This window comes from Corvus hawaiiensis, chromosome 4 (genome assembly GCF_020740725.1).
Source record: "Corvus hawaiiensis isolate bCorHaw1 chromosome 4, bCorHaw1.pri.cur, whole genome shotgun sequence".
NCBI lineage: Eukaryota > Metazoa > Chordata > Aves > Passeriformes > Corvidae > Corvus > Corvus hawaiiensis.
Window position 1 is genome coordinate 67,438,140 of NC_063216.1, and position 26,900 is coordinate 67,465,039.

The 26,900-nt window shown below is 40.1% G+C and overlaps 1 protein-coding gene across 2 annotated transcripts in view; it reads left to right on the plus strand.

The window, feature by feature from the left end:
- The window catches only part of RELN (reelin), a 275,922-nt gene that overhangs the window by 143,500 nt on the left and 105,522 nt on the right, over nucleotides 1-26,900 (plus strand). For both annotated transcript variants that reach the window (XM_048300517.1, XM_048300518.1), the window contains exons 9-13: nucleotides 2,794-2,890; nucleotides 5,880-6,120; nucleotides 18,873-19,018; nucleotides 22,948-23,099; nucleotides 25,277-25,389. In XM_048300517.1, coding sequence (XP_048156474.1) covers nucleotides 2,794-2,890; nucleotides 5,880-6,120; nucleotides 18,873-19,018; nucleotides 22,948-23,099; nucleotides 25,277-25,389 — 749 coding nt within the window. The remainder of the gene's footprint in view (nucleotides 1-2,793; nucleotides 2,891-5,879; nucleotides 6,121-18,872; nucleotides 19,019-22,947; nucleotides 23,100-25,276; nucleotides 25,390-26,900) is intronic.

Below are 26,900 nucleotides of genomic sequence, written 5' to 3' on the forward strand. Positions count from 1 at the left end.
TATTAAGTAATAGCAATATTTAAAGTAATATTGAAAATTATATTGAAAGGCAGTGACTCGCAAGACCATCTCAGTAAACCCTGTCCTGTAGTTCAGTTGCATATATCACCATCCTCCCTTTTCTTGGGAAGAAATTCTTAATGTAATATTGGATGTATATTAGTTTTGTAAAAGATTCAAGTACCAGATACATACTTTTTAATTTTTTTAATTGTCAGTTTGAGTTTTGCAGAATTAGATAGGTATATGAAAAATAATCTTGCTATCTTATGTTTTGAGTCAAGAACATACATAAAGAGGGTTTAAACACTGATAAAAACACATTTGTCATTGCAGCCAGTAATTGCTACTTGAGGACTTTCCCAAATTAACTTTAATCTTAATACAACCCACCCTGCTTATTAAAAAAATAATAAATCCCAGCATTTTTCTCCCCTCTTTTTATTGTCTCCACTGCTCCTTTTCCAGTCTCACAAGTGAAATGCCACATCTACCTTGCAAAGCCCTCTCTGAGTAGCCCCATTTCTTTTAAGCAACAACTTTGATCTTCATTGCATAATTGAGGGTGTTCAGATCTAACAGACAACATTTCTCATGTTGATTGTGTGGCAAATCTGGCCTTCTCTCCTTTTTAAGCAGCATATTTGGACTCAGCTTTGTTTAAGAGCACTGTACCAAAAGTTGATTGTAGCACTAACTGGAATGGCACATGTTATAAAGTCCATATTGCTGGTTATTTTTACTGATTATGTTCTTTTAATTTCTGTCTGACATAAAACTCAGTATGTTGCTGTTTTACCTCACCTCCTCTGACTGGCCAAAGAGGTCAAACTGGCTGCAGTTCCCTGAATTTTGAACAGAATTCCTCTAAAATAAAACGAACGAGCGTGATTAAGGGTTGGAACTCTTAAATTCCACAGAAGTAGGAACCAACAGCAGATGCCACTCAGTAAAGTAGACCATCTCAGCAGATGGGCAAATATGAAACGCAAAGGCTTTTCCTGACATCATTTGGTTTTAATGTGATAGAAATAAAATGCCTTGTCAGTAAAATATAACCAGACAGTTGCTTTGTAGTCATTTTGGATACATAGCTGGTAATTCAAAGTCCTGCTGCCTTTGCAGTATTAATTATTCTGTGCCTCTTTACAGCAAGAATATGTGTCAGACCAGCTGAACATACCACACGCAGCTGTAGTGGCTCGGAAGTATCTGTTACTCTATTTGCAATTTAACATTAGTGAAAGATAGAGGAAAGCAACTTTGTGGATCATTTCCAGGAATCTAGTGGATGTATCAGACAAAATTACAGAGACAGGACTTCATCCCATGTTTTGGAGTGGTTTTCTCCCTGTAGAGGTATGTGATGTGTGTCTCAGAGCAGAAAAACAGTTCTGTAGGGCTGAGAGTTGTGAATCTGAACTGCCTCGGGGGAGCTGGGGCTGCAAGCACCGTGCTTAATGACATATGTTCCCATTAAAATGTGTAAGTTGTTCTCTTGTACAAGTGGTTAACACCTTTTTAATCAGGCCATTTATTTCATTTACAAAAATAAGCACCCCAGTTTCGAAAATGATAGTATTTTATTGTCAGCAGTGTGTATATAGATTTATACATATATTAAAATATGTATTTACACAGCTTCCAGTGTGGATGAAAGTATCTGAAACACACATAAACCTAACACACTACTTGTGGCACATATAATATGTACTCATACTGTGAGCAAAGCTGTGGTACTCACTCAGTGGTATCCTGATGCCATCACAGGTGCTGTTTAATTGAAAGCTGCTTCTCTTAAACATGGAAAGTACATGATGTCTGCTGCTTTGAATCTCACATGCTTACGAAATTTTGACCTTTGGAGCACAGGCTAGGATGTGTCTGTTTCACTGAGCATTGAATTTTCTGAGATGGATGAATTATCTTGTGTGTGAGGAAAAATAGTGGTTTTAGTGTGTTTAATTACCACACAGGTTGTTTATCATGTTTTCTAGGATGAATTTCTCAATCCTGTTTTTGTGTTATTTTGACTGCCTCATGTATTAATTGTTAAACTCATCTTTTGTGACAACACCCAGAAGGCACCCTTTTATAAATCAAAAGTAAATATATTACCCTACCTTGCAGGAGTGCCATAAGGCTTAATTAGTTCATTTTTGTAAAGTGTTCTGAGATTCCCAGATCAGCATCAAGTGTTTGTTATTAATTATAGGATCTAGGGGGTATATTGGATGATTTCTTAATTAATTTTCTTCAGGCAACCTTAAAATAACTAATTTTGTTACATCTTTGCTCTTTTAAGTTCCTAAAGCACGTTTGCTCTTGGCTCAAGTAATTCTGTGTCTATTTTCCTCTCACTTATTGTATTTTTATTTATAGATTTTTTTATATATATACAATAATATGAAAAACAGTCTTTTACTGCTTTCCCTGTGAATTCTGCTATGTGGATTATTCTCTAATAAGAAGGTTTTGTTTAAACATTAGATGGTGGGTTTTTTCCTGCAGTTGGGGGTGTTAAGTAATTTACTTGGCTTCCCCTGGGAAATTTGCAGAGATTACATGGCACTGCTGTGATTTATCATTTCCACTTTATTTCTGACTCATAAAGCATGCATTATTTTGTGTTTACCTTCAGCAACAGATCACAGGAAATTTCATCATCAATCAAAGCACTTTAAAATGGGGAGAAGTGATAAGGTGACAAAGGCACAGTCAGCAACTGTGGTTATTGGAGAATCATTTATGCTTCATTGTGTCGTAACACTTCTCATTTTATTGCTTTCCCAGGATCGGGTTCATGTCGATTTAGTTACTCAGATCCCAGCATCACGGTGTCCTACAGTAAGAACAGTTCTGCAGATTGGATTCAGCTGGAGAAAATTAGGTTTGTTACAGCTTTTTAATCATTTTCATGTTTTCCAGCTGAGCAGGTGGTGTTTAAACCTGGCTCTTTTAAAACTTGTTTTATTTGTTAACTTTTCAGTTCTCCTTGTTCATACAAAAGATGAGGGGTGAAATTCCTGGCTAATTGCAGAACTGCCACCAGATTTGGTAAATCACAAATTCATCCATTGAGTATGTGGGAAGGGAGTAAGAGAATCACTTCACACTTAAAATGCAACTCCGATAACCAGCAGGTTCCCGTGCCTGAAAAAACAAAACTTTGATGAGTTTTTGCATTTTAGCACCATTTTGAATGTCATCAATGGCCATATTTTATAATGTTGCAAGTATCTACTTTGGTAGATTAAAATATTCAATAAAAACATTTTATAGTTTGATATGAACACTTGGCTCTTAATGCTCTTGTAATAACAAGATTATGGTGAATAGTGCCTTGCTTTTAAACCAACTGGTGTACATGAAAAAGCAAAGGATTATGAATGGAAAATTTAAATCTTTTCATTGCAATATCCACACCTTTAAAGAGAGAGTCAGTGTTGGAGATGGATTTTTCTAAGAGAGCATATTTTATTCAGTAACAATAGGAAAGGCATTTTGTGCAATGGCATATAAACATAATTATACAACTGGGGAAGAGAAAACTGTTATTCATATGTAATGTCCTCATAGCATCTCAGTCTGCCTTCCTGCATTACCCAGTGTCAGTGCTATACAAGTGACTTGCTTGAGCCTATTTTCAGTCCATTGAGGCAATTTCCAGAGCAAAAGGCTCCTTAATTTCTGATGAATAAGCAAAACTCGAGCTGCAAGGTTGTGTGTTTCAGTATCTCATCCTCCAGCTCCTTGGGAGAGTGGGGCTACAATTTAATTGAAAAAAGCATAAATTATTCTCAATTTTAGTAAAACAATTGGTGCTAATTCTTACCTCAGAAAAATATAAAGCAAGAGTAATTCACTGCAGGCACTGAAGTTGCCTCAGAGTAACCATGCAATACATTCTATTTTTCTCGTACTGATTCAAAATTACACATCTAGTCCGTAACGTCAGCTCAGTTGCTCTCATAGCTCTACAAGCCAGGGAACTCAAGAGTTGTGAGGATGCAAACACAAGCCCTTGAGACCAAATTTTTTTGAAGTTAATGTGCATGCAGTTTGACCTCTCCTTCCTAAAATTTGATGCTGGAGCCAGCAGTAGAAAATAGGTCAATAGAGCAATGTCGTGTGAAGTGGAGAGGATGAATTATGGAAGGATGCTCGTTTCTCCTGTGGTCCGTATGAATTGCAGTGTTTATTCGAATGTGCTTCAGCGACTTTCACAGCACTACATGCAGCTCCAGGGAACGGTGGGAGAACTGGGGAGACATGGGACAGGAGGGCAGCTGTGAAGGGAGGTGTTGTGTTGTGTCAGTGGGATTTCAGCTCCGGACTCCTGGGAGGGAGGGCAGAGATCTCTCAGGGAAGAGCGGGTGCTGTGTGTGGGCTCCGGGAGAAGCAGGGACAAGGCCTCAGCCCGCGCCACTCTGGAGGGTGACACACACAATGTTTAGCAAGGGCAGGGCCATTCGTGGGGGCAGATCCTGGGTGTGAATATCGGACAAAGGCAGTTGCTTTTCAGTATTTTGCTTTGCTTTCAAAAGAGAAGTTCCTCTGTTTTCTGCTATAAAAGGAAGCTATTGGTACCGTTTTTCCCTAAAAGCTCTGGATTGTCTCTGACAAACTATTCAGCCTTCAAAACATCACTACCAAGGCAGATAGAACGTTGAGTAGCCGACATCTTGCAAACCTCACTTTTGTAACTCCTTGCAGCCTGAGGTTTGAATGTAGCTAATTCATTTGCTGGGTGGTTATTGAGGTTTAGCCCCCCCCAGCAGCCAAGCCCCACACAGGCACTCACTCCCCCACCAGCAGAACTGGGGAGAGAACTGGAATGGTAAAAGCCAGACAACTCGTGGGTTGAGATAAACACAGTTTAACAGGTAAAGCAAAAGCTGTGCATTCACATGGGCAGGCAGGAGTTCAGCCATCTCCAGGAGAGCAGGGCCCCTATCACATGTCACGGTGACCTGGGGAGACAAACACTCCAAACATCCCCCCTTCCTCCTTCTTCCCCCACTTTATATAGTGAGCATGGGATCACATGGTCTGGAGTAGCCCTTTGGTCAGTTGAGGTCACCTCCTCCCTGCCTCCCATGCATCCTCAGCTTCTTCGGAGTGAACCTCAATCCTTTAACAGCTCTGAAGACAGGTGTCTGAAGAAAAGCTCAAGGTCCTAATCATTGCCTAATAGCATTATTCCAGGTCTGACTCTCCACCCCTCGTTCTCCATTTTCAGCAGCAAGAGAGAGGACAAATGGCTTGTTTCTTCTGTATTGTTCTTAAAGCAGAATATGGAAAGAAAGACAATCTGGCCCTCCCCATCCACAAAATTATCCTGACAGCAGGGGTGTGAGATTGGAAGGACATGTTTGTCAGAGAAAATTCCCTGCTTTTCTCTCCAACCATTCTGCTCCCTCCAAATCTTCAAGGGACTTCAGAAGTCAGCAGATTCTTTTGATGAAGTAAAAATCACATTTTGTGAGACCTGTTTTGGTTATCAGCTTCCTTTACTTTCCTTTTGGCCATACCTGCAAAATACCTGACCATACCCAGTCACCATCTGTAACCAGCACTGAGCATGGATGTGGTCCTGCTCTGTCTTCCTGCTCTCCAAACATCTGCACTGCTCTGTTGTTTATTGCCTTAGCTTGCACTCTCTTTGAATCAGGGCTGCCTGTTTGGGCTGGATGTGCACTGCCTCGCCCAGTGGGACTCTGCCTCACGGCAGGTATTTTCTGATCTCCATAGAAGCTTTATCAGCCTACAAGGGATGTCAGCACAACCGTGTCACACCTAGCAAATGTGTTAATTGAGGGAAAAGTGTTCCTGACTATGACTTAAAATTGGTCTAATTCCCTATCATTGTTTTTCAGTGCCCCATCCAACATCAGCACAATCATCCACATCTTGTACCTTCCTGAAGATGCTAAAGGGGAGAACATCCATTTTCAGTGGAAACAGGATTATGTTCATGCTGGTGATGTGTATGAAGCCTGTTGGGCATTGGACAACATCCTGATCATAAATGCTGCTCACAGAAAAGTTGTGTTAGAAGATAATCTGGATCCTGTGGATACTGGCAACTGGCTTTTCTTTCCTGGGGCCACAGTTAAGGTTAGTCTGATTTCCCATGGCTTAATGTTATTACTACTCTTGTAAGTAGAAGAAGACAGTAACAGCTAACCAAACTGTGATCACAAGAGTGTTCAGGCAACTCCATCTGCTTCTAGCATTGGGCTCTTTTTAGCTTTGTTTTTACCCTTTCTCTGTCCCATTGGGGCTCTCTAAAACAATGCAACTTTTCTGCCATGACCAAAACTAAAAGTCAGTTTATACTGTCATGTCAGAGATCATGTAACAGAAAATGGAAAACAGCTTCCTTTTAGCAAAACAGTGCAATATTTTTTAAACAAATTCAAATCTTTCTGTTAGATATTTTAAATACCTGCTTTTTATCTTGGCGTTGTTCAGCTACAGCTACTCACTTAACAAATTATTACCAAAAAATAAAGTTCCCCACTTTTTCTGTCTGTGAATATCCCATCTCCATTGCAGCATGTATTCAGGTAGTGGCTGCTCCCTCAGATTCTCTTTTTCGGTATAATCCTGTTTTAATATTTGAGATACAGCAAGACCAAGATCCATTCTTGAGAAAAACTCTGAGGAGCCCAACAAGATCTTTGTGCATAGTGTACCTTCACATGCAGAGTTGTGCAATATTTGGAAAACAACTGGATTCTTGCTGTCTATGTTTCCAAGCAGACAGAAGTTCAACAGCTGGTGACTTTCTGGTTTCATCCTATTTTCATTCACAAAAGCAATTTTGATGTCAGGGTTCATTTATGATGCTGTTAATGGTTTTGGCAATTGCACAGGAAACAGATGTCGAATACTGAGGGCAGTTAAGAGGTTGGTCTTGGTCTCATCCTTTTCCCACAGAACCTGATACAAATGGCTTCAAATTAATAGTTTTAGAAATAAATATTTCCACTAATGTACTTCTCATAGTACCATTTTACTGGCGGTTTTTTTTTTCACGTCAGCAAGGTCATTTAAACTACATTGGCAAAGCTTTTACATGAGATTTTAGAATCAAATAATGTCCTGCATATTTAATGAACATTATGTGATCAGTTCACACTTGTTGTTTTGTCAGTCTTATGTCTGGATTTTGAAACCCAGCCCACATATGTGAAGGTGTGAAAGGAAAGCAAGAATTAATGTACTACAGACAGAGTTACTTTTTCTCAGTTGACCAAGCCTAAACACTGCTTGTTCTTTCTGAAACATGTATAAGCAACATCTAAATTTAGCAAATAACCCTCTTTTTTTTGTTGCAGTTTAGGATTTTTTCTGTTTGGTTGTGGAGGCTATTTTGGGGTTTGTTTAGTTAAACTCAGCCAGTTTGTGCCACTACACAACTAGGCTTTTGTGAAAGACAAAGGACCTAAACCTGGAGATCACTGAGCACTGAGCTTTTCTAGACAGAAATCCCATCAAGTTCAAGCCTTATATGTGACATGAGTGAGGTTTCACCAACATGCCGTTCCTCCAGGCTTATCTTCTGTTCTAGGTACAAGTGAAATGTGCAAATGCCTGTTCTCAGCTGACATCTGACTGTGTGTAGCCACCAACACCAGGTTGAGGCTATGTGTAAGACTGTGGCGTAGGCACGCTGGATTAAGGCTATATGTGAGGCAGGGCTTTTATTCTTCATGGGACCCTGCAGTGTGTCTGTGTTGTCACCAGAGCACTCCTTTACTCATTTCATTTTTAAGGCTCTTGCTGCAGTCTCCCTCAGATTTTCAGGAACAATCTTGCCAAATATAATTTGAACAGATTTTGCAATGTGAATTTCATGTTATGTCAAAAGTAAGACTATAAATTGGGTCAAGATTTACATCAGATCAGCATAAAACCTGTTGTAGCATTCTAACACCAAGAACAATTTTTTGACAATTTTTTTAGCTTTTCATGTTTGGAATGTCATATAAAAATTTTCAAAATCTTTTATTATTTTCTTTAAAACACTTAGTTCTAATCTCAGTTCATCACAAACATGGTATTTTGTATAAGTAGAAAGCTAAGAATCCTTGTAGATTGTGCTAATGACATTAAATATGACATAGGGGAAGGCTTTAGGAGATTTCTCTATCATGGCCAAAGTCATTGGCCTACAGAATAATGTTTGAGAAACCCTAACAGTGTTACAGGGGTAGCTTCCATCACAGATAATTCTAGTTCCCTTTTTTCTACAAGTCTTTTTGCTTCCCAGACATCAAGAACTTGCTAAATAGTCCTGATCTTTGTCCACAAAATCTGTATAGCAATTTAAATTTTTTCTTAACATTTTTACTAAGAGATCAGCAAATTGTGGTCTCAATAGCTGACTGCAGCTTCCTCATGAGGGAAGCGAAGGGGCAGGTGCCGATCTCTTCACTCTGGTGACCAGTGGTAAGATCTGAGGGAATTACATGAAGCTGTGCCAGGGGAGGTTTAGGCTGGCTATGAGGAAAAGGTTCTTCCCCCAGAGGGTGGTTGGGCACTGGAACAGCTCCCCAGGGCAGTGGTCACAGCACCAGCCTGACACAGTTCAAGAAGCGTTTGGACAATGCTCTCAGGCACATGGCATAGTCCTTGGGATGTCCTGGGCAGGGCCAAGAGTTGGACTTTTATAATCTCATTGAGTACCCTCCAACTCAGGGTATTCTATGATTCTATGAAGTTTCATTGCTGTATCATGGTACCTTTAACTCTCACCTATGTGCCTAAAGAAGTTCCCATACTCACTATTGCAATGCCAAACTTCATTTCAAGCTCACAAGACCTTTTCTCTGACACCCAAGCCATGTATGTTTGTGCCATACAAGTTTAAATTCCTACCCTCCTGTCTTCTCTCAATTAGTATTTTAGAAAGACTAGCTTTAAAAATCTTTCTTGAGGCTCTAACATGTAAGATTAGGCCACTCCCTGTCCTTGAGAGCAAATGACATAGCAGAGTTTGCATCCACCTAGGCAGACTGTCACCTCCCAGAGGAGTGGTGTCATCCTTGCTGCCTACTGAGTACCTGGCTTATATATGAGGGTACATTCCTTGAAGATATTGCCACTGGAGTGGACAGTGCAAGTATTACTGGGAATTTTGAAGCAATGCATTCACTCTGATTTGGTGGGTTTGGATGCTGTGTTCTCAATAAACACTGTGGGAACTTTCCTGTGCCCAGCTTGGGAAGCAGTTTCTCTTCCTCTCCCAGTCTGCTTGAGCTTGGCCCAGGGATTTCCTTACGTTTCTTGTGGCCGTCAGGAGCAGTTGCTACTCGTTTGAAAGCACATGGCTGGTTGCAGACGCAGCTGGACCTGGCTACTGAAATGGGATGCAAGCTGAGAGCTAAGCCATTGAACTTGTGTGTTTTGGTTCCAAAGAAGACAGCAAAAGGCAGGAGAGATGCTGTTAGCAAGGCCAAGCAACCCTTAGGAGATTAATTGGATCCACTGGAACGTGTTTATCTGTGTCGGACTGTGTGGAAGGGTGTTGAACAGGATAAATTCCTGACTGCGTTTCAATATTTCCAGTGACAGCTCTGAGCATGAGCACAGCCTCACAGCTGAGCATGGTTAGGTTGCTGCTCTGGTGGTTGAGATTGCTGAAATGCATGGGAAGAGTGCTGTGCTTCTGTCAATAATGCTCCTTGAATCTCTACTCCTATAGAACAGAAAAGTGATCTCAGCTTTCAGTGGGCATTCCATATATATTTTATATTGGACCAGAAATTGTTGAGCTTTGAAGTACAATTTTTGCAAGTTTTTTTGTTTTCTCTGATTGCTTTAGTCCAAAATGGGTTGTGCAAGCTCAAAAACTGAGTTTCAAAAGGGAGGCAACCTCAGCAGTCTTACAGTTTATGTTTCTGCAGTGCTTTGATTGCACAAAAGTAACATGGAGACCAAACCACTTGTCTCTGGAATTTTTCCACCTTGGGATAAAGCAGTATGGATCATTACAGACACCAGTGACAATGTATTTGGTCATGGTGTTTTAACCCAGTGACACTTATCATCTTTGAGAAGAGTCAGATTACAGAATTGCTGTCTCACAGTAGTTGCAGCCATTCTTCACATGGTGGCTGCAGATTGCCATCCAGCTGGCAGCTTGGTTTGTTTGGTCTGCAGGGTTTGGGGACTACAGCTGGGGCTGTTGGTGCTGAGCTCTGTGTGTGCAGCCTGGCATGAGATGGGGCAAGGGCAGCAGGTGTGTGCCAGCCTCACTGAGCAGTTTGGGTTTAGGACAAGGGAATGGTAACTGGTCCCTGTTACTCACGACTGTGGACATGACCAATAAACACTGAGAATATTCCAATCCCAGTACTCTGATTCAGTAAGCCCTTTAAGTAACAGGTCATCACCATCCAGCTCCCAGAACATCCATTTCCCAGATATGCATGCCAGTGTAACAGAAGAGAAAGTTGCATAAAATAAGTGGGAGAACTAAACACTCACACTCAGAAAAGTATGCTGAAAATGTGTGTAAAACACTACGACCTTTTACCACACCCTGAGCAGAGCAGGACTGTGCACAGCCTAGATCTGCAAGTCCTTCCTGAACCTGTGTTGTTGTGTGTTGCTGAGCAGAGAAGACATGCACGCAAGCCTGAGAGTTTGGCAAAAAGAAAGGCTGATTAAGCTATTCGACTCTCTCTTGTTGCAGAGTAGATTTCCAAATGTCTGAATACTCTGTTAATTAATGGAATGGCTTTGGATAATCTTCTTCTAAAACAAACATCCTGATATTCCATATATATTTCTTTTGGGTTTGTGCTAAAATGAACAAGATTTTTTTCCTTTTCTTTTGCTTTTAAATTCTTGTTTAAAAAAGCATTCGGATATCCCTTTTCTGAATAAGATCAAATAGTTTGAAGGAGGAGAGGTGATGTTCTATGTATGCCAGTGTGAAAATGGCAAACTGAAATTGCTATGACCTTATATTGGTCAACATTACAAAGATACAGACACATCTGACAAGATTCCTTTGTTTTTTGAATAAGATATAAGGCGGCAGTATTTGGTCTGTGGGCCAGACCCGGCCTTCTAGCCAGCTGCTTGCCTCGCAGGAGCCCTTATCCACCACATCTTCCTGGGAAGAGACGGGCAGACTTCCTGCTGCACCTCATCTGAGAGCCATTCCTGCTTCTCCATGGGTGGAAGGAGGAGTGTGAGGGGGGGAGAGGTGAAAAAAGCAGTGCAGGGTGCACAAAACCTGTCGACTGCCTCCTTTAGAGTGTGCTCGTTCAGGGTTGTGGCCATGAGGAGGCATTTGTATATCCATAGGGCTGGATCTAGCCCATGGATGGAATTGCTTTTGCTTTTTTTTCCCCCCAAAAATCACACTTTTAATTAAAACAATAATACTTAGATACAATGCCTAGGGGTTAATGAGAGCTGACAGGTGGTTGGCTGTGGTGCTGTGAGTCGTTTGGGCAGCTGAGAATTGGTCTTGGGCAGCAATGCTGAACCTACACCTTTCTCCATGCCAGTTCCCTGTGGCTTGGAAGTGTTGGGAGGGATGGCAGGGAGCCAGCATTAGCTCTGAGCTGGTGTCAAAGCACAGAGGGTCTTTCCTGCCTCCTAGGAGGAAAGAATTTGATCTTCACAGGTCACTGTGAGATGCATATAAATATAAACAACATGAATTGACCCATTAGATGCCAAAGAGTAGAAATGACTTTGCTTGATTCCTTCTCGCTCTAATTTTACAGTGGTATAAATGCACACCATTGCTTTCAGAAGAGAAGATGATGCTCAGGGCAGAGTGCTCCAAATATTAGTAGTTCCCATAACATAGAGGAATAGTTCCGTTCATGCCAGTTAAATGACTCACTAAGGAAACCGGTCATCGCCGGAGTGATCGGTGTTGTACAAACATCATGGAATGTCCTAGAAAATTAAACTCATAAACAAGCAAAGTGTTTTGAGCACTAGCCTTTGAATAACAGTCCATAATCAGAAATGACGAGTAAAAAAACACTTTATAAAATGTTTCTTGCTACATCACAGGACAAGTTTCATCCCATTGTTTTGGAAAGGGAAAGTGCACTATAACCCTCTGTGCTCCCGGCCTGCTTGTGCAGCCAAGGTTTTTGTTCTGTAGCCTACATTAAATGATGTAAAAATGTAGCACATAGGAAAGACTAAAGCTCTCTTTCTCTCATGGGAGGGTATTCTAATCACATTGTGTTCTTTTCTTTGGTTAAAGAAGGGATGTCAGGCCAGGAGCATTAACAGCCAAATCCACAGAATTTAGAATTTGAAGTTGTCCATAAATTCTGTCACCATACCTTTGCTGGCTGAGACATTGCATAGAAAGTATGATTTTATCACGACTTAATCTATCCTTGTACCTGCTATCATGTCAAAATTTTAAAATTTCTAAAACCTGCATGACTCATTTCCAGGAAGACACAATATCTAATTTATAGCTCCATTGACAATGCTGCTTCAATTAATTTTCTTCATCTTTCTTCTTGTTCCTCTGCTTCTCATATCTCATCTGTTTGCATTGCCTAGATTTTAATTAAAAAACCTCTCCTCTCTAAGGAGCAATCTGAAGTGGCAAAAATAATCACTTAAAATATTACAGTCATTAAAAAATTGGCTGCGGTCAAAGCCACGCATTTTCAATTTGCCGACAAATTATATTTTCGTTTCTTTTTAAAGTGCATTTTGTATTTGAATAGCATACGCCAGCCAGCCTGGCTATCAGAGATGCTCCTCCAGCTGGGTGGGCTGCGTGACAACTCCTTAATGGGGGAAATTGATGGCCCTCTGCTCGTGTAGAGGTGAAGGCATACTGGGCAGATTTCTTTCCATCTGCCGTCAGCCCTTTGCAAGCTGGCACTGCCCAAATGCCCAACACATTCATTCCAATGCAAGAAATGTCGCCAAAAAATAAATTGTGAGGCTACAGCTGTCTGAAAGAATCATCAGGGCCATTAGGCCCAGGGGAGATAATATGAAGAAGAGCATCAGTGTTTGTCACTGATAAAAAGCTAATTAAATGATGGTAAAGATGACTGTGAATACTTTAAAGGCATAGAGGTGAACAACATTTTCATGGGAGTGCAGGAATTAACCTCAGGAAGATGATATGCAAGACCTCAGCCAAAAATCTGTTACACTGAGGAATTTCACACTAGTGTTTCCTGTTGATGCTTTGCCGAATGGCACAGTTGTATCATTTAGTTGCCCTCTGTTCCACTCTCCAAGTAAAGAAATCCCATACTGTAAAGCCAAGAGTTATTTATTGATTCACAAGTTTGACTTGAACAAGCGGGACAGAAGCTGGTTTGGATGAACTTCAGTGCTTCTGTTTACGTTCCTAATATTTGTCTTTTGAGTTTCTAAAAATCTTCAGGGCTGTGTCCTTAGCTGCAACTGTGAGAGGGGCTGGTCTGGTTGAGGCTTGTGCTACTTCCCACTGCAGGGTGGACTGGAGATCTGCAGATCGTCCTAGCCAAGAGGTCACGCTGAGGGTAGCTGATGTCTCCTTTGTGGTACTCACATGCAAGTCTTTACAAATACGGAGATTGTTCAGACATGTTACATGATGTAGGATCCCAGATCTTACCTGGGGCCCTTAAGCCATTTAGATGCTACAAAAAGTTGGTCATTTTTTAGTTATGAAAACTTAAAGAGGTCCAGTTGTAAAGTGCCTGCTTCACCAAATCTGACTTTCCTGCTCTTGTTGACTAATGGTTTTGAGCAGTCATAATTTAAACACTTCTGCATCTCGTATGATCAAGAGGCTTTCCTAAAAGAACCTAAAGTCTTGGAAGTGTAGTGTAGGATAAAGAGCATGGCAGACTCTTGACAAAGTTTTGTTCTGAAACCATGCATTGCTCTCTCTCCCATTAACTAATGTCTCCATAATGTGTAGCAGAAAGCTCACCTGAATTAATAAGACTTGCTGGGTCTTATAGACAATTTAGCTAAGAACTATACTCATAAACTAGAAATACTGATAGACAACAGCAATTTTAGAGTGAAAATGTATTTTTTGTAGTAGTGGTACCAATGTAGCATCAAAGAGCCCCGAATGTACCATTGTTGCCTCTCCAGACACAAACCAAAAAAAAAGCCTGTGTCCCAGGACACTGCCATCCATTTATAAAACAGGGAATAAGCTGGGGATGGGGACATGTGGGAGTAAAAGGAAATAGTGCAGGAGGAGAGAATCCTCATCCTGGTCCTCAGTGCACTCTTCAGTGTAATCATTGATAAGACTTGCTGAAGAGAGCACTAAGGAAGTGTCTGAAGGAAATCATGTGGGCATTTGACAAGCATGGTGGGCAGAATGGGCAAGGGCATGCAAGTTTGGTTGTCTCACCAGCACACATAGTGACTAGCACTGGCAGTAAAGGAAGAGTGGCCCATGAGATGGGGCATATGGGAAATGGTGGAGGCAGGTAACGATGAGCCATGCAGGGCCTTGAAAATGGGGAAAAAGCAGTGATACTGTGACTATCCTGTAGACAAACTTCAGAAACATACCAAATTCAGAGTGAAGATTAGATTGAAAGTAAATTCAAGAATGCTGAGATTTGGGAATACATCTAGCCAATTTTCATTTTGCCCTATTCTTGCAGAGCAATAGCTTAACAATTACAGCTAGTGAGTAAGGTAGTGCCAGATTAAATTAAACTATTTGTTGTTTTTTTGGGTTTTTTTCTCTTGGGATCACCACAGTCCCTGAACAGAACATGGCTTCTTTCCTTTTGGCAACAGGCAGGGGTTGTTATTTAGGAGTACAACAGTTATGGAAGGCTGATAGTCCTATTCCAGTTGCAAACAATGGGAAACAGCTACTGTTGTGAAGTGGCTTCATTCAAGTGCCTTTGTCTTGTGTTCTATTATGAAGGTGATCTGGGAGTAAACTTTGTTAAATTATGTTTAACAGATTTGTCAAAGAATTTTTTTCTCTAAATTAACTTTTCCTTACAAATTAGTTAATGTTTCCATGTTGTAATTTGCACAAGGACACACTAAATGTTCCACATGCATTTAATCCCCTTTAAATAAAATTGAACAGTGCTTTAGTTCTGGACCTACAGCAGATGCTTCCATGGTAACAAGGACAAATATCCTTGTTGCTGTCATTTGGCCCTTTTAGTTACAAATTTTGCATAGCAAGGTAATTTCCTCTTATAAATTATTTAAATGTAAATTAAAATTAAACAGAGAACAAATTTAATCTGGAATTCATAAAAGAGGACTCTGCAACTACATAATCCACAGGATCTCCAGTTTAGGGAGAACTTAATCCAGATAGTTTTAAAACTCATTACGTGTCCATTCCACATTGTGAATAACAAAATAAACACTTGAGAAATTCAGTCTTTAAATACTGGAAGTATGTAGACTACCACCACCAGTGCAAAGCCTTTAATTTAGGAAAGAGGTAACACAGTATGTAAATTGTACTTTAGCTGGCTTTTTCCAAAGACTTGAATTCAAATCTTGGGTTGAACCCAAGAGAAAATGAGTCTGATGGTTTCAATTCTGTCTTTAATCTGTTCAAGCCCTATTCCAAACCCTCAAAATAATCCAACACAGTCAGCAGCCTCCTGGATGCTGAACAAGACTGACAAGGCAGCTGGGCGCAAGGTTGATGAGGGACCACCTCCTGCAGAGCTTCTTTTGCTTCTAGAAAATTTGGCTGGGTGCTCCTTGAGGTTTTTCTTCCTTCAGCAGCCCACCAGGTAAAAAAAAGCAGTAAAAGCAGTGACAGATAGTGATTGCTTGAAAAGTTGAAAGAAAAAACCTGAGGGTGATGGTTATACAAGCAAGGTAAATGTGACAGGTGGGAGAGAATAAGATCATGAGCAGAGGAGCCCTGGCTTGGGCTGGACTCAGGTCATAGAGCTCTTCCACATCTGCTTCTCCCATGGGCAGGTGTCCCAGGTCCCAGATGGGGGCACTGGGGCAAAACCATACAAGAAAATGATGGCACTCCCTCAGAACTTCTTCAAAAGCTGTACCTGTGTTCTGAGCATCTTTCTTACTCTTAAGGCCATTAAAGGTCAGGAGCTTCTATTACAGGTTTCATAGGTGTTTAGGATAACAGGAGGAGTTAAACCCCAGTCTGAACTTCGCTTCTGCGTAGCTGTTTCACATGAGCCAAAGCCGACATGAGCAGATTGTGATTTGAGCCATACGTTGTGTGGTTCGTTAACGCATAAAATATGCATAAATACATATTCATAGATACTATGGAGCTGTGCATAAATGCATAAACACAGCTTTATAGAACTAATAAAATAAATTATGATTTTGAGCTTTTGTAAGGGGTTGATCATACACCACTGTATAAATAATTATTTATACCCCCCTTGCCAAAATACCCATTTATTTACCTTGACAACCTAAATGAAAACTCCATTCAGTAAATATTCTGCTAGACAGCAGAAGGATATACAAATATTAAAAGATAATGGGGTTGTATCTGGTTTCTGTTTATTTTAATAGATCATCAGGCAAGAGATTACTAATTGCATACCCACTATCAAATGCATGCTTACATATAACTTAACACCTGAGATATTAGTAAGACTTCTGAAGGATTTTCCAATGCTTGTATGCAGTTCTAGTATCTAGCTCAGTAGGATCTATTTACCTATTTGTTTCCTGAGATGAAGGGTTATGTATAAATCTGAATTACATTTTAGCCTGAATGTTTATTTTTAGTGTATTTATTTGACTGCCTGGAGATAATAGACGTTTTGTGTCAGATTAATTGACAGATAAAGAATACTTCATTTATGTTCAGCAAATGAAGAAAATTCTGAAAATCAAGAAGCACAATAAACAAATCATTCTTAAAATTCTGCTTAAAATTAGCAATACCTATGAGCGTGAAGGTTAAAATCAGTAAAAAAAAGCAATTTCTGAGTCACTTATAAATAACTGCGTAGTACAACTGCTGTTTTTCAAAGAGAAGATATAAAACTGTCTCATTAATTTCTGCTAGTTATAATATAGTTGATGTGTAAATTATTCTGCCTCCTCAGTGCCATATATGGTGTACTGTGTGTATGCTGCATTAACAGAGCAAGGAGAAAGGAGACTTGTAACAAAATCTATTTCCTTTCTGTGATAAATTATCAACACTTCAGGATCTTTCTATTTCTTTGACCTTTCTTTGGAAGAAAAACACTTTAACAGCAATTTGTTTATTTTAGCAGTTGAAACGGCCTTTACATTTTTTACAGTGTGTTATATTTTTAAGTGATATTTAATCTGTGTTAATAAACATAGAGCTGTTGTCATTCAAGTATAGACCAGGAAGTCTCTATTACAAAAATCAGACTTCAAGTACTCACAGTTTTTTCTAACAATATGTAGGCACCTCTAGAAATACAGTCACAAATTACATTCCTCAATATAAATTAATTGCTGAGGTATTGGCAACCATACTTGAAAATTATCAATTCAAGAATTTCAATTGTCATTTTATTGCATTGATAAATAAAGCATTATAGAATATGACAAAATGTTTTCTTTTGTACTTTGCTCATAAAAACCCATAGACAAAGATGTACTGAGCAGTTTTCATTTCTTGTCCCACCTTTCTCTTTGTTAAAAATCTAATTATTCCCTTATGTGACACTACCATGACCTTTTTAAGTGCAGAAGATGTGATTGTCATCTTTTCCCTTGGCGCGTTACGAAGGGGTTCAGAGACAAGAGGGCACTGCACAGACGATACTGAAAAGGTCAATGCAATTTGGTGTTATTGTATCTCTTTTTTAAATGCTGAGATGTTGTAAGAATGCAGAATTATTCTAATTAATAATTCCTTAATTCACCTTCCAATTTTAAGAAGAGCAAGATGCCACACACACACACACACACGAATAAAAGAAGCGTTTGAGAGAATTTTTTTTATCAGTACTTTTTGTAATATGAACAATTCAACAAAATGCCATGTGCTCTGCTTGCATTAAGACCAGGTAGATCTTCTTTAGAAGTTTCTGGTACCTGTTTGTGCCCCAGAGATTTGGCAGACTGTCATTTTATCAGACTCACAAGAAGGTAGAAGTAGGATGGGGAAAGAAGAAAATCTATACTGTAACCCCCATGTGCTCCTCACAGGCAGCTCCTTCCAGGCCAATACTCCTGGAGAGTTGTGGTGGTCAGGGAATGCTGGGGGAGACACACAGCTTCATTTGGTGCTGCTGAGGTTGTATGTGCAGAAACGCAACAGGAAAAGCAGACACACTGGGTTTGGGAGCAGGCTCAGGATCCCTGGGATTGCTGTATCACAAGAGCTTGTTGCCTCTAGAGCTATTTGTTATGCAGTTTGGACTAAATATGGCAAATACAGCCTTTTCACTCACACACTTGAGGCCCAAAGTTTACTGTATGGCAATGCGTAGCAATTTTACATACAAATACCTCTTTTGGCAAAAATTCAAGCACAGAGATCTGATGTGTTTCACAGCACAAAACTTGTACTTCTACAAAATCCCCGTAGCAATATTTGGTATACTACTGAAGTTATTTGCAGACACAGTTGTATGTGGGCCAGACATAAGGGCAATACTTTAAAACAGAAATAAACACCCAGAGATGTGGCACATGACTTTTCAATGCAAACACTTATTACCATGGTCTGCAGTGGGTTTGTAGGGAAGCAGGTATGAGACTAGGACACAATAATTGTTGGGGCAGGACAAGAAAGATAAAAGATGACCATCTGGTTTTTATTTCATTTCAGGCATCAGTGAGTCCTTAGATAAGTACAGCTCATGCTGAGGTCTGGCGGTGTGTGAACGCTGTACAAACCCAACATAACCTCAGCTTCCTTCTGCCCACAGCACAGCTGCCAGTCCGATGGGAACTCCATCTACTTCCATGGGACAGAGGGCAGCGAGTTCAATTTCGCCACTACCCGGGATGTGGACCTCTCCATGGAGGATGCCCAGGAGCAGTGGGCAGAAGAGTTTGAGAACCAGCCCAAAGGGTGAGTGTCCCCAGCCCAAGCAGGGCCCTGCAGAGGTGAGCAGCATCACTCCAGGGATGAGGAGATGGGATAAACAGAGAATTGCATTTTATCTTTGCTCTGTAGTCAGGGAAGATTGTGACTAAGATAAATAGCAATACTGTAAATAGCACCTGATTGCAGATTTTAGGAAGAAACAAGTTCAGGAAGGCCAGGAGGAACAGTTTGTGTCTGGACCATCCTGCCACCACTGTTTTTAATGAAAAAAAAGTCGTATTTGTGACTTATGTAGCTATTCTAAGGAAACATATGATGTTGATCTGCTTTTTTAATTCACACCAGGGTGTTGTTAACAAATTCATGTCCATATGAAATCAAATTCCTCAAGAAATTCACCCCCTCTGGATCACTGCTGTGAGCTGCACTTTACTGAGAGAGCTCCTGCTTATACAGATGACTGTAGGTGCTGGAGGAGGAAGAGGAGGAGAAGGTAGAGGCAGGACAACTGAAGCATCAGTCTATTCTCATCTAGCAGCACCAAGAGCATAGCCACACCTGCTGGACAAGAGCTCAGGGTCTGGCTGATAATTCACTATATCTCTTTTGATATATACATTGTGATTCAAAGGTTCCCTGTAAAGGCATATCCAGCAGGGACTGCTGCAAGGACACAGAAAATAAACAAAACTGTCTAGGACAACAATATTACTACTCTTACCAAAACATGAGTGAGCTTTAAAAAATGTGTCCTGATAAAGAAGTTTCATTTTGTATACCTCATTGTATAAATTCTGACAAAAAGGAAATAACCATCAGTAGGGTCTTGATTCTTTTCTGTTAAAAAAAAAAAAAAAAAAATCATTAGTTCCTGTAACCCCAGGGCAATGAGAAACATACACTGCTAATTTATGGGTCTCCACTGAATGTTGATTTTAACCTACAAAGTACTTCAGATCATTAGCAACTGATTCAAATGCTGCCTATGCTGTGCTGAAAGTAAAGAGCACCTTTTAAGAAATACATGCTAATGTGTCCTGGGGACACGTGGTATATTTGGGATTTACAGAAAAAAATACTCGCTGTGAACTCTGTCCCAGTTCAAATAATCAGCCAATAGCATCAGGTGCTGCTTCAGACAAAGGGAAGAAAATGAGCACGTGTGTGTTGTGTTCTACGTGACCATGTGGGACACTTTTGAGGTGTGGTGAAAAAACAGGATGGGAGTGCTGTCTGTGGACATCTGCCCTGTCTCTAGATCTTGTCTCTGCTGGACTGGGTGTTTAGTTGAGTACTTGCAACCCTGGTTAACAAATGCACAGTTTCTTCTGAATTAGGAAAATTACACTTTCCCTATCACAACTGCAGGTGGGCGAGGGAGGGTGCAGCCAGCAGATGCCTTCGATTCTATTAGTCTGTGTCCCAGCAACCAGGTCCTGATCTGCCCCCACTCTGCCAGCCCAAGGCCTCACAACTTTTTCCTTTTTTTTTCTTTGGAAATGTTACTCTATATTAGAAACTTCCTTCTTTCAATTGTTCTATAAGAATGGAGATTTAAATTGCATGCTGCCATAAATAAACACCGAACTCGGGTGATGTTATGAACTACATCCTAATCATATAAAATTGTCACCACTACTGTTCCTCTTTTCAATGTTTCTCTGAAGTTGGTGTTGGGAGCTGTATATAAATGCAAATATATATGAGTTTCCTTAATCACTTCTTAGAGAAATATTTTCAAATGCTATTTGAACTATACTTGAAATACAGTTTTATTGTAATCAAACAGTCACAGAGCACGGTATACCTGAGACAGAGCTTGCAGGAAGTTCTCTTTGTCATGTCAGCTGGAGCCTGCCAGCTCCCGAGGTCAAAGGCAAAAGCATCCCTCATGAAGGAGAGCAAAAGGAAGCTCAGGTGTAGGGGCCACCACTCCTCTGCACCAAATGCTCTCGGAGATGAGGGCAGAGGAACTTATTGCTGTTCTTAATAAGCAGTTGATTGGTATTTTTTGCATGTACCACCTAAAGTCGGAGGCTATGTGGATGGTGTTGCTGTTTTAAGTACCAGACATATTTCTGCTGTTGTTCTGCTTCTCTTTAGTTGCATGAATTAGAGCCTGATCCTAAAAGTGGATCCCCGTATCAGGCTGCCTTTGTCTCTAGCAGGCACATTGTTGCTTTGGACATTCATGTCCAGTTGGTCTAGTTTAGGTCCATAAATCACCTGTTTTATAAAGAAGAATTCCAAGAGTCATGAGAGGGTTAAATGAATTAAAATGTAAATGTTAGTTCATGCCATAACCCAGGATCCTTCTCCATTTTCTTTACTGGCAGTGTGTTGACGTATTTCTATTAAAGTGCCTTTTTTAAAAAAAAAGATGTAGAATTCTCTGGTTTTCATTTCTGATGCTGCCTAAAAAGAGAGGATCCCTGGAAACACCCATGATCTGCATCATTCATGACCCCGAGCTGTTTTGTGGGTCACTACAGAGAGTGTTTTAATTGAGCTAAATAGAGCATACAAAAGACCAATGGAGCATTGTGAGATTTTTTTTGTGTAAGTTAAAGTAGGCACAACTGTTTAATTCTGTTCTTGCCTTCAGCTCAGGAGACCCATTTTCAAAATTGTGTTTTGATTATATTGCTCATTACCTTTAAAAAATCTGCACAATAGAATTAGGGTTAGATTAAACTGTGCTTCCATTAAAATATTTATATCATAAAGCTTTTCAGTGATGTTAAGCTTGCTAATTCCTGTGTAAATGACTGACAGTTTTAAAGCAGGATTTCCAAACCAGCATGTCACCAGTCTGTCTCAGCTTAGGTCCATAGGGAAACTGGCAGCTTTTAAGATCCTAGAAATGCATTTTGAAGCCATTGGAATGGTTAAACTAATAAATAGACTGTTTAGTTCTTGAAATGACAGGTTTTGGAATTGTCATATGGCACATACCTGCTAGAGATTGTTTCTGGTGGAAGGAGACAGGAAGAGACTGCCTCCCACAAAGGTTTCTGAACTTCCATGTTTTCTCATTCCTCCTGAATAATGCTGGATAGTTAAATGATTGGATTATCAGGATTCAGTGATTCTAAATAATTTCATTGTTTTATCAACCTTATAATTCTTAAATACTTCATTATGAATTAAGACTTCTATATGAATAATAACAATGTATCAGATCAAAATAATGCACAAGTTTTCAACACTTTCTAATATTTCAAAACATTTTGATCGAGTTTTGAAGTAACCATCACTTTCATGATGAAAATGTATTTTCAATGTAAAATAATTGGAAAATTCTGCAACAGCTCTTTTAATTATCACTGAATAAAAATAAGATAAAATGTTGTACAGAAAAACTGAGAAAGATAGTATCATCACATATTAGAAACACAGCAGTCTTTTTTCATACTCTGTTCATGTGTTAGTTAAAAACTGTTACCCTAAATGCTCAAAAAGATGAAAAGAGAGCGTTTTCAGCTATTACCTATATATTTCATATTTGTATAGCAGATAGGGTGGACATGTGCCTTTTCAAGTTTCATTGATCTATAAATCTCTTATTATGCAAAATGAAGCAGAATGCATTTATTTTTTAAATATTTTAACACCAGAAAAAAATGATGAAGATGGTAGAACAATACAACACTGCGTATTTGGTAACAGCATTCATTAAAAGCCTCATTTTTTTATTAATTCATGCATTTCTGCAAAATTCTTTTAAATATTTACATTAACTTTGCCTTAGTTGAGCCAACTGAGTTTAAATGCTAATATTGAGTACGTAAATAATGGCATAGGGATCACATTTGAAGCACTGCATTTTTTGTCCTATGTAAGAGTAGAAACAGCTACTTTTGTAAGTACAAGTGAACCCCTACGACATGTTTTGTATGAGTTTATCAGTAATGTGCTGCTGCATGTTCTCCACGCATTGTTGGCCTCTGCAGGTGGGACATCTTTGGAGCTGTCATTGGTACTGAATGTGGAACTCTGGAATCTGGCTCAGCTATGGTATTTCTCAGAGATGGAGAAAGAAAAATATGTACTCCATACATGGACACTACAGGTTATGGGAACTTGAGGTTTTATTTCAGTATGGGTGAGTATAAATTCCTAATGTAATACAAGATGTGAAGCATGTGAGATTTACATTATGCAGTGCCCCAGCCCCACAGTTGACAATTCTCATGTGAAGAAGCATCTTCTTGTCTTGTATATACTAATTTCACTCAGTGCCCTTTAATCCATACTTAGAAGAGACAGTCATATCTTTGTCATCTTTAGAGGTTTTACAGGTACCTCTCATATCCTCCCACAGTCATATCCATGTAGACCCTGGTGTTAATCCATCAGAGTCAAGAGACTTGCACATGAGGATGAGATGGGAGTAGCACAGAGGTGGGGCAGCCTTCCCTGATGAACCCATGGAATACTTTCACCTCAAAAGCTCTTACTCCATTTGTAAAATCCTTCCTCTGCTAATGCGTTGGCCTAGGGTGAGATTCACATGGAGTGTGCTGTAGTGTGCTGTGGTCTTGGAGGAGGTGTGTTCTACATGTGGCATCCCTCATGAAAAGCACTGGTGGGGTGTTAGCATCATCTGTGGACCTTCCTTACTGGGGCAGAGTACGACATCAGTCATTTACCAGGGCTAAGAAAGCAGCCAAGAACCAACCTGTCCTGTCACTTCCCCTCCCCACTGTTGTTGTCAGTGCAACTGCACTAGTTTGATGTTGCAACAGATCAAAATCCCCATGAACATGGTAGTTAACACCCACAGTATTTTTCCAGAACTTTTATTTTGCACATACAGGAAGTTCCGTGAGGTTATTCTCTCAACACCATGTTTAGAGAAAGTGAGGATTTTTGCTTAAAAGAGAATAATAGAATAATAAAGGAGGAAGCAGAGAATAAACCTGTGACCTCCACAAGCAACCTTCTCTATCAACAAGAAAAAACACACTTTATTTAATGAGGGGAAGACCTCATGTTGTCCTAAATTGTTGCACATCTCCTCTGTGTTACATGAATTATGAATAAAGCACAGGAAAAAGAGGATGCTTTTTCCCATTTCTTCCAAGCATTACAACACCTGCAAGAGAAACAGGAAAGAAATTTTGTCAACCTTCTGAACTTCGGGGAGAAGTTGTCAGCAGATGCAGGCTCAGAGGATAGTGGGATATTGTTTGAAAAAATGTATTCTGTGCATATTTTTAAATTAAATAAATAATAGTTTAAACATTCAGGCAAGGAGAATTTGAAAGGAAAAATGGATGTTCCTCATTACGGTATAAAACACATTAAAAATGCACATCTTATCCAGTTCTCTGGACTGCTTTTCCTAGTCCATTACAAACTGGCTGGTTGTAGCAAATAAAAATCAGAGAAAGTGTTCCAATATATGTAGTCTTTCTACTCTGCAGTCTTTTCAAAGAAGCTTCCTCATTCTGTTTTTGTTTCTATTTTGGGGTATTTTTTTTTAATACCTGCAGTACCTTTAACGTACAGGAAAATAATTAGTTATTAATTCCTGTTTCAAATACAGAAACTTTGTTTTAGAAACTTCTTTTGCATAATACCAAACTAGTGAGATGATGTTCATCTTGTAACTATAATGCAGAACTTAATGCTCATATTTGCCAATACATCCACTCTTTCACAGAAGGTTAATGGGTATTTTGGGTTCTACTGATATGAAGGTATTTCAAATGCTTCCCTGCTCCAGTTGGGCAAGCATGCCACAAGTCTTTTGTGTGGTACGATAGATTCCATCCAGCCAGCCATCCCTTTGGATATGGTGTAGACAGTAGAAGGAGCAGCACAGCAAGTTCTCAGCTGCCAAACTATCAGCTGAGAAGTATTTAAGAGATTGTTACATACCTACATGTGTGACTGCATGACATGTGAGGAGTAAATAGCAGTTTACAAATGACAACTCAAAAGCAGAGCATTTCTATGTAAATAGGATTTAAAGCACACAGATAGAAGTATTGCTTGAGGCACAGCATTTTCTATTAAACTTGTTTTGATAAGCTGATTAAAAGAGGTACTTGAGGTTTTCCTAATTGTCAACCCCCTTGATCTCTGCCATGGTGTATCTGATCAAACTGTTCCTATACACTATGTCCTTGGGGATGGTGTTCTTTTGTTTCAGATCCCAAGTTAAATAGCATCTGATTGTAATTATTTTCATAATTATGGCTGCATATATGATTCCACTTTCCAATAACAAGGGCTTCAATTAATTTTTTTCTCACTCAAATGTGTGTTGTACAGGGGGAACTTGTGATTCTGGAGAATCCCATGAAAATGATGTCATACTGTATGCCAAGACTGAAGGCAGGAGGGAACACATACCTCTTGATACCCTGACCTATGCTGCTTACAAGGTAAGTCATCGTGAACGAAGCAGGTGGATGGGATGGATAGACCATTCTCTTTTCAAGCCATCACAGGAATATTGTGTGTTGAATTCCACAGGGACACTCAAACATGACCTTCCAAACACATGTGCAGACCCAGGAGCAATCAGGTGCCTTTGCAGCACAGCTCTGCAGTTACTGCTGGTCACTCCAGCCCCAGGCAGAACTGTGCACTGTTGGCCAGGACTGGGGAAGCAGGCAAGCAAGCAATGGGCAAAAATTGTCAGTTATCAGCTGAAAACTTCAGTGGTAACATCTCCTCACAAAAAATTACTCCTTTTTCCACTCAAGCTTGTTCTAGCCACAGTGTGATACTGAGGAGCGGGGTCCTGAGAGGGTCAGTCGTGGTGGTGTCAGTGGCTGGGAGTCCTGGTGGTGTCAGTGGCTGGGAGAGGGTCTGCAGTGGTGCAGACTCAGTGGGGACTCAGTGGGGACTGGTGGACTCAGCTGTGGGAGGTGGCTGCAGGCAGACTGCACAGGCAGCATCTCCTCTGCCCAAAGTGCAGCCGCCTTCCAACCACATCCACCACCCTCAGGCAGGACAATAAAGACCTTGAACTTGCCTTCAGGATCCTTCCTGTCTAGGGCAAGGGAGCACTTAGACCATGTCCACCCTGAATAACCCAGCCCTGAGGTCTCCTTGTTCTGCTGCTGTAAAACAGGCAAAATTTGGTATTTCGCACATGTGCATATGGATACACTAGATATTGAAGTGCAGTGTGCTTACATATTGTGAGGGAAATGTGGTGGTAAAGATGCAGCTGTTTTCAAGCACAGGTCTGTGAGCATTTTGTCTGTAACTTTAGCACTTAGAAACCAAGTGTTTACAATAGCGTTTGGCCTGAGTTTGGTTGAGTCACTTGCATTGTTTCATTGTGCGTGGCTTCCCTCCTTGCCTGCTTCTGTGTGAAAGACAGGGTAGAACTTTCGTAAAGCTAAGGAAATTGTAATTGTGAAATAATAAAATATTAATTAGGGAACTTGGGGAGAGATAGGATCTGAAATTACATGGAATTCATTGTGGAAGTTTTTTAAAACAAGCAGTTTTAAAGCTGACATCCTCTTCTGACATAATAAAGTTCTAATTTCATTGCTTTAGGACAAAGGCAAAGCTTTGTAAAGCAGTGCTTTCATTTATTTCAGCAACATAACATCCTCCCCACTTATGCCTGTGAACTCCTGCTGTTACTCCATTCTCACGTATCCAGAGTAGACATGCCACTACCCTGCCTTAGCTTCTGGGAGCTGTAAGGCTCCAGGACAAACATCATCTTCCCTTCCCAGCTGAAACTGACAACATAAACTTGCCCTTTTCAGAACACAGAAGGTACAGTCTTTTCTTCTGTGGCTTTACAGCCAAACAATCCTATCCCTCTGAGGTGATAAGCATCACTGGTATCCAGGGTGTTAACACCTGTGCACATAATAGTAAATTATTTCATTTGGGATCATGTGTTGAAAAAGGTGGCTAAAAAAGC